General features: G+C 45.3%; 1 protein-coding gene across 2 annotated transcripts in view; it reads left to right on the forward strand.

The window, feature by feature from the left end:
* Positions 1–2,912: 2,912 nt before the first annotated feature.
* Positions 2,913–14,568, forward strand: part of MAP2K6 (mitogen-activated protein kinase kinase 6) — an 82,543-nt gene continuing 70,887 nt past the window's right edge. The window contains exon 1 of one of the 2 annotated variants that reach the window (XM_081849883.1): positions 2,913–3,353. In XM_081849883.1, coding sequence (XP_081706009.1) covers positions 3,338–3,353 — 16 coding nt within the window. In that variant the 5' untranslated portion in view covers positions 2,913–3,337. Of the gene's footprint in view, positions 3,354–4,692; positions 4,935–14,568 lie in introns of those variants that run through there. The other variant, XM_081849884.1, reaches the window with a different exon arrangement.

The following is a 14,568-nucleotide window of genomic DNA, read 5'->3' on the forward strand; positions in this document are numbered from 1 at the left end:
AAACTTTTTGTTAGAAGGTACAAATTTACTTTCTGACTTGGTGTTGTGAAGTAGCAGGACGACAGGGGGGAGGAAAAGGAGGAAGAGGATCCCGGCGAGGGGCGTAGCAAAGACGGGGACACACCAAGGTACCAGAGAAGGAGGGCCCATTGCCAGAGTGGCCTCCATCTCCACGAACAGAGCGGGATCTGAGGCACAGGGAGCAGTGGGAAGGGCACTCTAGGAGGCTGAGGCAGGCAAGGGCCCACAGCCCAGCTCCCTAGGTGACCAGGTGGGGCTTGCTAGCTCTGAGAAGAGGTGTGTGATGCCTCAGCTGTAGGCTTGGAGCAGGTGAGGGTCACATGGCTCAACAAGCCCAGATGCTGTAATCAGCATGCCAAGTACAGCGGTACCTTGGGTTAAGAACTTAATTCATTCTGGAGGTCCGTTCTTAACCTGAAACTGTTCTTAACCTGAGGTACCAAGCTAATGGGGCCTCCCGCTGCTGCCGTGCCGTCGCCACACGATTTCTGTTCTTATTCTGAGGTAAAGTTCTTAACCCAAGATACTATTTCTGGGTTAGCGGAGTCTGTAACCTGAAGCGTCTGTAACCTGAGATACCACTGTACAAAAGAGGGACTGTGCCTGCTCATCTGCCCATGTTGATGGAACTTGGCTTGGATGTTCCTGGACCGCCATGGGACTGTGTTTCAGGTTTGACTCTGGACTGTATCCGGACTGCTGGACTTCAGACTTGGCTACTTGGATTGGTGTTGGACTGTGTTTCCGGACCTTTGAACATTGGTTGTGTGGATTGACCCCTGGACTTTCGAGTTTTGGACTTGGCATATTGACTTCCTTCCAGGTAGGCCAGGGGTTCAGGACACTTGACTAACCTAATCTATGAAGACCCTTTTCCCCCTTCCGCTTCCCAGTCAACGGTGTTCAGTACAACATAAACATTGGAAGAAGGCAAGCGAGAGTAGTGTCTCCTACTCTAGAAGCACAAACCCAGAGGACAAGCAAGAGGCCATATGTATGAGAAAGCGAGAGTATTTGTTTTTTGTGTGTTAAGAGAAAGAGAGACTGTGTATGTGTGTGAAAGAGAAGGTTTGTTTTAAGCGAGTGTCCGGGAGGAAGTGTGCAACTCACAAAAGTTTTATAGATACTTCATTCCTTGAATGCTATGTTGTGACTTGACTGTAGTCTGTGGTGAAGATGGCTCACTCAACTGTGAGTGATCTGCTGTGTAACGGTCTTCAGTTCGCTCTGTGAATCTGTAGCCTCATTTGTCCTCTGTGGTTTGGCTCACTTCCTTGAGTGATCTGTCTTAGGTGTGGTTCGAGTTGGCTGCCATAAATTCACCGACTGACCTTAAGAACAGGCATAAATTCACCGACTGTCCTCTTGGACCTGCTGTTATCTGAAATGTCTTGTAAATAAAAATTAATTTCTTAATTACGTGATGCATATATGTGAGCAAAATGTGAGATGTAGGTTGCAGCTGGTTTCCCTGCTTATGAATGCAGTTTCTGTATTGTGCTGGTGATTCATTAGGGAGTAAAGGTAAACCCCACGGCAGGGTGAGCTCCCCTTGCTCTGTCCCAGCTCCTGCCAACCTAGCAGTTTGAAAGCACACCAGTGCAAGTAGATAAATAGGTACCGCTGTGGAGGGAAGGTAAACGGCGTTTCTGTGCACTCTGGCTTCCATGACGGTGACTAGACTTAACCGCCCAGGGGTCCTTTACCTTTTACCTATTAGGGAGTCTGAATTGTGAGCTGGTCTCTGGTATTATGAGTATGGTTGCATCGCTCAGTTTCAGGAGACTGGCAAGCACGACTAATCGTTCTACACAGGCTCTGCTCTTTTAGCACTGGGCTTTTCAGTTTGTTTGGCTCTGTCCCTGGGTGCACGAATTCTACCTGTGGGCAGCAATTCGTGACAGCAGTGCTCAGCGCCCTCCCTGCAGGCCCCCACCTCTGTATCACTAGGGTGTGGCAACTGAGTGTATTAGCTCCCACCTCCTGGACTCTTACCCTGAGCATTACTCAGGTCTTGGGATGAGAACTATACATGTGACTGAGCTCACATCTACACCATAGATCTAGAGCAAACGGCTTCCCCCAAAGAACCCCGGGAACTGGATTTTGTTGAGGATGTTGGGAGCTGTAGCTTTGTGATCAGTTCTTGTGATCCATAGAATGGTAGAGTTGGAAGGGACCCTGAGGGTCATTTAGTCCAACCCCTGCAATGTGCTTGAAATGCATGGCACCGGGCAATACTTAAAATCATAACCACAATATTTCTAATAGCAGCGAAGTAGAAATCAAAAGACCTGAGATTTAGCACTGGATCAACAAATCCTGGTTCATCCGCCAGTCTTTTAAAAGTGACCTGTAATTGAAGAGAATGCAAAACAACTTGCATTTTCAAAATATTGTCACCAAGCAATATGGAGTGCCTCCATTTAGATGGCAGGAAAGTATTTATTGAGGGAAACGCCACTGTTTATCTTGGGCAGTGTGTCTTGCTTGCATGTATGTGTTTAGACTAAAAGCTTAAGGCAAATTAATTCAGAAGATGCTCAACGGCTAGTCATGCTGATATTTCTGTATATCGACAACATTCTTCCGAGAGGCTGAGCATTCCCTGGTATATGTACTGCCATGCGAGGCGAGGGGTCGCCACTGTTGGACTGCTAGACTGCAGTACGGCAATTCCTATGTTATGAAACTGCCATTGGATAGACACGAAGTCTCGCAACGTGGTTGCATGCTCGCTCTGCTAGGCAATGCTTCTCTGCAGCTTTCCGATTACATAGCAGAAGACTGTGCGCGGCCGTTTCCATTTCCTGCTTACATTTTCCAGTGGGATCTGTGCGCCCCCGCTGCACAGCAGTCGCCTCCAAGTAGATGGCTCCGTGTATCTTAATCCCACCCACCTCCCTCCTCGAGCATGAAGACAACGGAGTCTCCTTAAAGAAGCTCTCAATGGGCTATCCGGATGAACTACATTACCCACAAACCAACGCGCTGCTCGTAGAAAGGACGTCTGCGCACTAAGGCACTCGGATCCAAGTTTGGAGCTTTTAGCTGCCAGTCCTGGCCCATCATGTAGGTGCAGCAGAGCCTTCCTTACCATTGCAATAGGGGGTGAAAACCCACTTTGCAATCTGTTTTGCAAGGTGTGCAATTGCAGTTCCTTCCTCTGCAAGGAGATCTGCTGCAGGGAGTCAGAAAAACTCCAGTTGCATGAAGACTGAGCGCTTGCAGTTTTCATCTTTGTTGCAAAACTAGCTACTGAAGAGAGAAGGCAAAGTCTTTTGTGTTCCCCTCCCCCATCAAAGCAGAGGGGAAAATGTCTCAGCCGAGAGGTAAGGCTCCGACTTGCGTTCCTTGCAGATATGCAAAAAGTCGTCCATGCATTATGGAATTGCATGCATGCAATTTTGGGGATGCAATTGCATTTTGAAGTTTGAGGCTTTGAATAGCTCTCAGTTGCATTTCCTGTTTAGAATGTACCTTTTTTTTCCTCCTTGCAGACACACACTGGCGCGCGCACACACTCACGCACATACACACAGGCACACATAGTTCCTGTAAGGCAGGGCTTGCAGTTCAGCTGTGCATTGACGTTATTTGCATTCTTCTGCTGGGATTACAGAGCTCTTTTTTTTGCCTTTTGCACAGTCAGGGCAGATAAAGGCTTTTGAAGGGCTTATGCATTTAGCTGCTGTATATTTTATTTTTTTTATTTTTCCAAAAAAGGCAGAACGCAAATCTGCAAGACAATTTACCTTGCAAATTTAAGCCAAACTTTGTATTAAAAAAAAAAAATTATCTGGAGGAAATGGAAGGTGAAACTTGAGTGGAGTTACTAAGAATTAAATATATGCCTCTGTTTCTATGGGAAAGTATTGTTCTGATGCCAATGCTGAGCTCATTTTCCACAGACCTACCTCCCCCCCCCCCCCCGTCGCAAGCTGTGCGTGTAGTTTTAGGAATGGATTTGAGAAAGTTACGCAAGGAAGTCTCCTGCGTTTTCTTATACTGGAACACGGATTTCTTGGTTTGGGATGTGTGTAAATGGAGGCTGAGCAGATCCTTTTCTCAAAAGTACTGGAGAAGGTTCTGTGTCCTCCTAAGGCTGGCAACACGGTTTAAAAGATGGGCAAACGTGGAAGGATAATGGACATGGAATAAAAATGTAGACAAGCGTCCCCTTCAAACTTTGTAAGAGTAATGTTGAAAGTGGGAACTACTGTAGCCATCCTGCATGGGTCTTGCAGTTAGGGGAGGAATCTAGTTGTCTATGCATGGATATACAGATTCAGTTTTCTGGGTTTTATTCTATTTTGCATTACAAATATCTGTGTTACAGAGGCTGAAGGACTTGTGGGTTTGGATTCCGTGCACAGTGGTGCAGAATGCATTTTGGGAAGCCACTTGTATGAGTTTCTTTATCGACGACTTCATTTTTTCCTCTCGAGGGTGGTCGGGAAAGGGGGCTAGAGAGGCAATCGGTGCTAATCGCAGTGTTTAATGTCAACCCCCCCCCCTTCCCTAGTTGCACTTTGTGGCGGCTGAATTGCATAATTTATTCCCTATTTACTGCAGTCCTCTCTTCTGGCCAAATGGAGGCTGATTGGAAGCTCTCAGCAGAAAAGAGCCCAATAGGTTGTTTTTTTTGCCAGTCTAAAAGGATGGCTAGCAGAGAATGTGGCACTCTTCCTTTCTCTTCGGATCCAACATGTTGATCTAGTTAGCAGCCAAGAGGGGAATCCATCATTTGATACATGGAGGAGGAAAAGGGGAGGATGTAAAAACCTGAATCTCCCTTCTCTTGCCTTGGAAAAACTGATTAAAGCTGGAGGAGAGAGACAGTGAAAAAGTACTCCTTTTTTGAGGGACTGGATTTGTCTAAATTGAAGGGGAAAGTGCACCAATTCATTCAGGTTAGATCTTGCTTTCCTTCAGTTTTGTTTGCGGCCAGGATCCATCATCTTGTCTGGTAAGGCCATCATTTACCAGCCTAGAATTCCGGTTTCCTTTCCAACTCTCATTCTGTCCATGTGAAGCAGTTCCATACATATATTTAGATGTGTAGAATGCAATTTTCAGGTAGATGAGGTTGTGTGTGTGTGTGTTTTTTTAGGTACTATAAAGAACACAAATGAAGCAAATGTTGGCTCCGAAAACATCTAGAGACCTTTATTTCAAAAGAATAAAGGTGTCTGTATGCAGCAGAAGAACTGTAAGGGGTAGTGTGTTAAACCAGCAGAAAGAAAAAGGCCTAACTTTGAGGTTTGTGGGGGTAACTGTGTACATGGAACTTCAGATTCTAAGCTCATTGGGGACAAGCGACTTGTCTTTTGCTCAGGTTACCCTGCAATGTTAACTGGTGGGTTGGACAACAGGGAGTGAAGGAAGTAAAACGCAAGGGTTACAAGGATTCAATATAAAGGAAATACAATTGCATTTACTTGATATTTCTTTCAGCTGAGCATGAGAACTATGGGATTCTGTGGATTGTTTTTGAGATGCTATAAGAAATGCAATATTTTTAAAATAATACACCTTGACAACTGTAATGGCACAAAGGAATCTTCTTTCGGGTATGCTTTTTTAAACACGAGATTGATAAAGGTAATGGTAAAGGTAAAGGACCCCTGGATGGTTAAGTCCAGTCAAAGGCGACTATGGGGTCACGGTGCTCATCTCGCTTTCAGGCTGAGGGAGCTGGCGTTTGTCCACAGATAGATTCCCGGGTCATGTGTCCATCATGACTAAACCACTTATGGCGCAATGGGACACCATGATGGAAGCCAGAGTGCATGGAAACGCTGTTTACCTTCCTGACACAGTGGTACCCATTTATCTACTTGCACTGGCATGCTTTTGAACTGCTAGGTTGGCAGGAGCTGGGACCGAGCAACGGGAGCTCACCTCGCGCGGGGATTTGAACCACCGATCTTCTGATCGGCAAGCCCAAGAGGCTCAGTGGTTTAGACTACAGTGCCACCCATGTCCCTAGATTAATAAAAGGAGAAGCTAGCTCCCTGCCATGCAAATGATTATTCAGATACAGTGTCCAAGGGGCTGTCACATGGAGGATGGAGCAAGCTTGTTTTCTCCTAAGACTGAACCAATGGCTTGCAGGTTACAAGAAAGGGGATTCCGACTAAACATCAGGAAGAACTTTCTGTTTGACTGCGAAAGAGATCACCGCGAGAGATGGTGGACTCTCCTTCCTTGGAGGTTTCTAAGCAGAGGTTGGATGGCCATCTGTCATGGATGCTTTAGCTGAGATTCCTGCATTGCAGATCACCCTTAGGTTACCTTCTGATTCTGCGATTCTGTATCTTTTTTTTTATTATTATTACCTAAATTGTGGCATTTATTTCTGGTCTGTGGGATTTTCTTTTTTATAAGCGCAAGCTGCTGGTCCTGACCCAAATGGGGAAAGTTGATCATGTGAAACCTTTGTCTGGGTGCCACCTCATTCTGCTAGCAGAAGCGCCAAGGCAGACTACATCAGGGGGACTTATCCATGGGGCAAGCCAGTTCTTTTGAAATGGCAAGCTAATCTAGGACTGTTGGCATACGGAGGCATTTCCAGGTACCCTCACCTCGTGGTAAGACGGATTTATGTGGTACTTAGCTCTCAACAATGTTGGAATCCCCTCCCTTTAGTGCATGGATAGCTCAGTTGGTTAGAGTAATGCCAAGGTTGCAGGTTCGATCCCCATCCTATGGGACAGCTGCATTTTCCTGCATTGCAGGGGGTTGGACTAAGATGATCCTGAGGGTCCCTTCCAGCTCTACAATTCTATGATTCTATATTATATCAGACAGGCACTGTATCTTACTGTTCGGAGTCTGCTGAAAACCTTCCTCTTCCAACAAGACCTTTAAGCCGATATCTTTCTCAGTCTGTGCTAGAATTGTTCTTAGGTGTTGTAATTCAGGGGTCACCAACCCGATGACTCTGGGCACCACAGTGCCTGAAAATGTCTTCATGGCAAAGACCCCAAACTGAGCTTTTAAAGAAATTATTTAAAGTAAGCCATTAGCTCTCCGAGAAAGAAATGTATAAGGGTACCATTCTAAGTGATTTCTATGAAATTAGCCAGTCTGGCCGTTCCCACCTGTTAGTTGTTTTCAGTCAATAAATGAAATATGCCCCCTTTGAAAACCTTTTGCATACCCCGGGACGATGGAAATACAGATCTAGGAGAAAGCCATAAGGTTGCAGTCCTAACCTTACTTTACTTTTGAGCGCTGTTGAATTCAGCAGGACTTTGTTAACATTGTCAGGACTAAATCCCGTTTTAGCTCACAGTCTTTTTGGTTTCTGATATTGAACCGTTCACAGTTATCTCAAGGCTCCTCCAGACATCCTTCTTATTGCACATTCATCCTCACCTGTGCTCGAGATGCTCTCAATTTTTTTATGCATGATGGCGCTTTCAATGCCATTTGCACATGCAAATATTTCAGGGTGATTATACTGCTTTGGCTGTAATCAGTCAGGACCCTGAAGTTTCCTGCTAAATATCTGCAAATTTTTATACTACAAATCCTTTACAGTCGTATCTTGGTTCTCGAATGCCTTGTGACTCAAATGTTTTGGCTCCTGAATGTCACAAACCTGGAAGCAAGTGTTCCGGTTTGCAAACTTTTTTTTGAAGCCGAATGTCCGACATGGCTTCCGATTGAGTGCAGGAAGCTCCTGCAGCCAATCTGAAACTGTGGTTTGGATTTTGAATGTTTTTGGAAGTTGAATGGACTTCGGAACAGATTCCATTTGAGAACCAAGGTACGACTGTAATAATAACAATAATATTATTTATACTCTGCCCATCTGGCTGGGTTCCAGCAAAATATAAAAACACAATAAAACGTCAAACATTAAAAACAGGACTGCATTCAGATAATGTGCTGAAATGTACCCACTTATTTGATGCAACCACTCCCGCATAGTTCCTATTGATGCCAGGCGCTGGCATTCCATTGTGTGTGGAAACGAGCTTTGGTTTAGCCCTGCAACCGCAGCCTGAACCCAAACCCTTGAAAGTGTACAAATAGAAGCATGGCATTATAGTGCAACTATCTTACACTTACTGTAGATGGTGAGCAAATTTTTTTTGGGGGGGAGGGGTGGAAACACAGAAAACAGAATAGGTAGAGTTCACGTGTGGATGTAGTGACGCAGAAACTTTAGAAAGTATAAGAGAACAACTGAGAATGTGGGCTGATCTGATAGAAATCCATTTCAGATGCCCTACTAGTGGCATAGCGTTGTTTGCTGGTGCCCAGGGCATGCTGGGTGGGAGGGCTGTGCTCACACTGTTAGTGGTGGTGGGAGGGCAGCCTAGTTGCAGCGACCCCACCCCCACCAGAGCAAAGTAGGGCTGTGCTGAATTGCCTGTCGGCCTGCACAGGGGGGAGCCTGGCCGGCCGGCCAGCAGGGCCCCTGGCGGGCAGAGAGGAACATCAGGCCATGCCACGCTGGGGTCACCTGCGTGCGGACGCCTAGTTTGTGCTCCCTCCCTGGCACTTCCCATGTTATGCGCCCATGCCCTACTAATGCATCAGTGCCATGTCACTGCATACAGCTGCTATTAAACAGCAGTCTGGAGGGGGCCTCAATATTCCATTAAACCCTTATTGAACCTGGAACGCTTCGCAAAGGAGTTCAACAGGTGTATGGCAGCCGCTTTGAGCTACCAAGTCTAATAATGCCACAGACAGCACTTCTGAAGGGGTCGCGAGGTTCTCTTGACTTTATCTCTTTGCTAGTTCCCTTCAGAAGAGTTGGCTGTGATTGCGTTCGGTTAAGTTTTGCTTTGCTTTCGTGTGCAATCTTGATCGCGTAGCTAGCGTTAAGGCAACGCGAATGACTATTTACAGAACTGGTTGCAAGAGGTTAAATACTGAAGTAATGCTCTCCATTGTTTAGTGGAAGGATAATTAGTTCTGGGTGCTTGAAATCGGCACTTAGCTGGAATTAGTCACTGAAAATTATCCCCAGGTAAAAGAGCACAGCAAAGGTTGTGCTCCAAAGTGCCCTGTGCTGGAATGGAAAGTGCTTCAGCTCATGGGGGAGAGAATAGGAGCTGCAGACCTTTTGCGAGTCTTTGAGGTGCATTGAGTTCCCCTGACCTTCAGGAGAGGCCTTTCGTGATAGGGAGGAAGGGTGGCAATGGGTTTCGGCAGGTTCTGTTGCACGCAGGGTATCCCCTGTGAAACCTAGCCGTGGCATATCAAGAGCAGCATCTGCTATGGTGAAGTTTCTTTGCTCATTCAAAAGTGTTCTTTATTTCACTGCTTATAAATATACATAAGGAGCCACTTCTGTGGAAGCCCTTCGTAAGGGCTGCTTCTGCAATGGCCCTCCTCCCCCTGTGTGCCCCTCCACTTCAAAATACAGTGGTACCTCGGGTTACATACGCTTCAGGTTACAGACTCTGCTAACCCAGAAATATTACCTCGGGTTAAGAACTTTGATGAGAACAGAAATTGTGCAGCGGCGGCGCGGCGGCAGCAGGAGGCCCCATTAGCTAAAGTGGTGCTTCAGGTTAAGAACAGTTTCAGATTAAGAACAGACCTCCAGAACGAATTAAGTTCTTAACCTGAGGTACCACTGTAAGTGGCTGTGAGGAGACCCCCCCCCACTGCCCAGAACACTGGAGGAGAGGAGCGATTGTTACATCTGGCAAGCTGATGTAGTTGCCCAGACAGTACGATTGTCTTAGCTTGATGCTAAATTCCACCCAGTGTGATGGATGCAAATATTGGATTATGTTGATAGTTCCACTCTGCATCAGTTTCAGGTTGGGGCGGAAGGATGCAAAACCAACAAGAACATTAAAAACAAGCTTAAAATATTCCATACTTAGGAAAATGTGAACCTCTGTGACTTGTGGAATAATTAAATGCATCCTCTTCCTTTTTTTTTTTTTAAACAGTTGATAATGTGTTTGGTGTATATATCCTCCCCTCCGCACACGGAATAGGTTAGAAGAAAGAAAAGAAAAGAAAACGGGAGAAGAAGGCTTCTTCGTTGGTTTTCTGAATTGCGGCTTCTAATATGCGTCAAGATTTTGCATGGCTCAATCCCATTTGGATGTAACGACTTGAGAAATGGGGATGTGTAGTGGAATTCTGTGCAAGATGTGAACAGCATCTGCTGTCTTTGAAAAGTGGTAGAAAAACGGTATCCATTGCACACATGCCAGATTTTCGTTGCAGCTGTGCCTCTCGGGATATTTTCTTGTAGACTGCCATGGTGATGATGTTTGTGAAGGGCAGTTTGAAAATTAAATTAAAAAATAAAATTAAATTAAATACAGTGGTACCTCAGGTTACATACGCTTCAGGTTACATACGCTTCAGGTTACAGACTCCGCTAACCCATAAATAGTGCTTCAGGTTAAGAACTTTGCCTCAGGATGAGAACAGAAATCGTGCTCCGGCGGCGCGGCAGCAGCAGGAGGCCCCATTAGCTAAAGTGGTGCTTCAGGTTAAGAACAGTTTCAGGTTAAGAACAGACCTGCAGAACGAATTAAGTACTTAACCCGAGGTACCACTCTACTGGTAACCCAATGCTTGCCAGTTGCAAGGGACTGATTTTGTGCAAGTCTCTTATGGCCCTGAAGAGGGATCTGGAGCCTTGCTGCACACACGATCCGTGGTAGCTCTTTAGGCAAAGTTCTGTCTTTCTGACTCAAGTCAGGCATGAGGTTTGAGAGTGTGTACTTGGTACAGTGACTTCTGGTAGTGGGATCCCAGTTGCATCAGCGGAACCTGCCCCATGCTGTGACGCCCCTCTTGCGGTGAGCTTACCAGGGTGGCTGAGGGCTGTTTGAATTTCCCACAGTGCCCCAGAGTGATGCTCACAGCTGCTTGCCGCTATTGGGCATCAACTCAGTGTTAGAAACTCTGATGTATTAGCTGGGTGCCAAATGGCTCCATAAGCCAAGGTTGTAGTTGCCAAACATTTTTGGGGCCAGACAGCTCAAAAGTTGTATTTTTCGATTTGACTTTTTGGTTCCTGAAATTCATTCTGATTGTGCAGATAACATATAATGGATAGAATTCTGCAGGATGTGTTGTTAGTGTGTGTGAAAACAGACAAGATCCAAGTCTTCCCATTCATTCACCTCCAGATGGTGGAGACATCAGGCATCATCCTGGCTCCCGGACATTTTCACTTGGTGGGACGTGGTAGCTAGCCAGGTGCAAAATACTTGGAAAGAAACTATGGCTTATACTGTGCAAGTTGGGCCAGCGAGATCTATGAAATGCACAAAAGCACTAGATTTATTGTAGACAATATCTTTTTGTATTGTATATTCCATTTTTATTAGATGCTATAAACTTTTGTAGGAGAGGCGGGGAATAGTGGGGAATAGGAAGGCATGAAAAAGTGAAAAATTGCTTAAGTCCACTTACGTAACGTGGGCACAGATCATGTTTATTCCACTTTGGTTTTTGTGTGTTGCTGGTCTTATGTCCTTGTTGATATATGAAAAACGGGTGTAAAAATGGTTTTTGACGATCATACGCTATAAGACCTAGAAAACTGCAAATAACCATAATATCATTGCTAACGATGATTTACAGAAAATCCCTTTGCTTATTGAATTTGCAGCTTCTGACTTGCATGTGTTGTAATCTGAGCTAATACGTTTAGCGGAGGTTTAAACTTTGTGAGTTTACTCTGTAGATGATTATTGGAGTTGTTCTTTGCTGCTAAAATCTTCCTTATGGCACGATAGGGATGCTGAACATGTTTGACGGAATCACTGAATGTATCTGATATGTGGTTGGTTTTTTGGGGGGGTTGCATCCAAGCCTACTACTACCAAACCTAGTTTTTCCAGAGGGTTACTTTTGACCACCCTTGTTCCTCCATTCATCTGCTGCTATATGTCCTAAAGCAAAAGACGATAACCGATCCCATGGTCCCCTATTTAGAGCGAGGGGACTGAACATATGGCATGACTTATGGGGCTGGCTTTGGCCCAAAGGACGCCAGCTTCCGATCCCTAGACAAGTGGCTTCTATGTTCTTACATGCTAATGTGTAGTTAAATATACGTTAAAAGGCTGCCTCTAACCATTCCCGTTTCATAATTTGTTTCTTATGATCTCCGTTACTGATACTGGACAATCTTTGCACTTCTATATTGCTGAAATACAAAGGTTACCCCCCCCCCCCCAGTCTCATGAAGAATAATACAGTGGTACCTCAGGTTAAGAACTTAATTCGTTCTGGAGGTCCGTTCTTAACCTGAAACTGTTCTTATCCTGAAGCACCACTTTAGCTAATGGGACCTCCTGCTGCTGCCGCGCCGCCGGAGCACGATTTCTGTTCTCATCCTGAAGCAAAGTTCTTAACCCGAGGTACTATTTCTGGGTTAGCTGAGTCTGTAACCTGAAGCGTATGTAACCCGAGGTACCACTGTATATATTTTGTTTTAAGGGCAGAACTGAACCTCTTTCATATTTAAATAATAATATTTGAAGCCATGTGATGCTGGGGTGTCCAGAATTTAAAACCAGAAAGCTAAGTTAAAGATTGGAGAGCAGAAAAATATCTCCTAAGCTGTTCACCGCCTTTGGAATGCAGAGCGGCTCGGCTGCCTAAATAGATATTGTTGCTTTGAGTTCATTCTGCCAAATGATTCTCACACCAAATTTTGATGTTTTGCAATGGAGGGTGGGGATGGGTGGGAATTTCCTGAAAGTTTGCGATTTATTCTCTGCGTGCGTGTGATGCAGAGAGCCACGAACGTCGTTCTCGTATGTGTGATGCCCTCTGTGTTTCTTGGCAGGTGCCAACTCGTCTTGGAGGCGCACCACTGGCAAGAAACAAAACATTTTAAAAGCCTTGCTGTGCGCCTTAGTGGGGCTTGTATACATATAACAGCATGAGCAGCTTGTGGGACATACTTAAATATGTTGCAAATGAAGCTAGTGCACAAAAATATTACATTAGTACACTTGCCCAAAATGAAAAGAATCTCCTGTCTCTTTTATAGCCTCCTTGCCTGGTTGTCTGGAGGAAATTCTGCAGGGAACCGGACTGGTGGCTGTTTACAAGCTTTCAATATTGCCTTTGTTTTTCATCTAACCACACAGGTCTTGGAAAAGAAAAATCCTGTGGTGTTATATCAGGTTGTATAGGCGACATACACAGAGATGCCATGGGAACTGTAGCAGTTTTCCACAGTGGTCCTTTGCTGCACATGTGATTCTGGAGCTTTATTTTTTGATTTTTTTTTAAATAAGCTGCATGCAGTGCCTGTAATGAGACAGTGGCTACAGAGGGTGCAATTATACTTCACATGCATTTTAGGAAATCTTTCTTTTTTTGTGACCAGCTGGTTGTGCAGTTGTTTGTGTCTATGTCTATATCTACATGGAATTGAACCCCATTGAGTTCTGTGAAACTTACCCTCAGGAAAGAACAGGGCAGAGAAAGAATTTCCCCTCTCACTTTGGCTATTCCATAGTTTCGTTGCCTTTTGCTAAACATAGGTAAACTACTGTTGCGTACTTCTCCAGGGTTATGGGGGAAGGTTCACAGGTTTCAGAAGAGCAGTTTTTAAGGTGTTCCTCTAATCCATCCCCCAGAAACCACGTGGTAATTGGATTATTACCACTCTTCCCTTTGTTTGTATTATGCAGTGCAAAGGCAGCAGGCATTTGGTAATGAACCTGTGAAGTGGTTGAATGAGTGAGCTAGCCTACCTCTAGATCAGGGGTCAGCAACCTTTTTCAGCCGTGGGCCTGTCCACCGTCCCTCAGACCACGTGGGGGGCCAGACTATATTTTGAAAAAAGAAGAATGAATTCCTAGACTCCACAAATAACCCAGAGATGCATTTTAAACAAAAGCACACATTCTACTCATGTTAAAACACAAGGCAGGCCCCACAAATAACCCAGAGATGCATTTTAAATAAAAGGACACATTCTACTCATGTAGAAACACACTGATTCCCAGACCGTCCGCGGGCCAGATTGAGAAGGCGATTGGGCTGCATCTGGCTCACGGGCCTTAGGTAGCCTACCCCTGCCCAAGATCCTGTGTGTGTGTGTGTGTTTGTGTGCACAGAAGCCATGCCCTCTGCCAATGCACAAGTGGGGTTAATGGGGCCTCCCGCTGCCGCCGCACCGCTGGAGCACAATTTCTGTTATCATCCTGAAGCAAAGTTCTTAACCCGAGGTATTATTTCTGAGTTAGTGGAGTCTGTAACCTGAAGTGTATGTAACCCGAGGTACCACTGTATTCTGGAGAGTGCCCTTGGGAAGCAAATGCATGGATATGACATGTAGGGGGCAGGCTGCAGGGGCTGCTGCAGCTGACAAAACAACAAGATGGAACACAAGCAGGGTACTTACGAAGCATAAGCAGGGTACTTATGAAGATGATAGCAAGCAGTTCTTGCAGGGAATCGAGAAAACCTGCAAAAGACGCTTCCCAAAATTGAGCACATGCTAATAATTTCTTAAGGAAAAGGAAGCTGGTGCTGGGTTTTCCAGCTGCTAAAAACAATCCAGTTGATTTGGAGCTTCTG

The sequence above is a fragment of the Podarcis erhardii genome (assembly GCF_964252035.2).
Source record: "Podarcis erhardii genome assembly, chromosome: 2".
Taxonomy (NCBI): domain Eukaryota; kingdom Metazoa; phylum Chordata; class Lepidosauria; order Squamata; family Lacertidae; genus Podarcis; species Podarcis erhardii.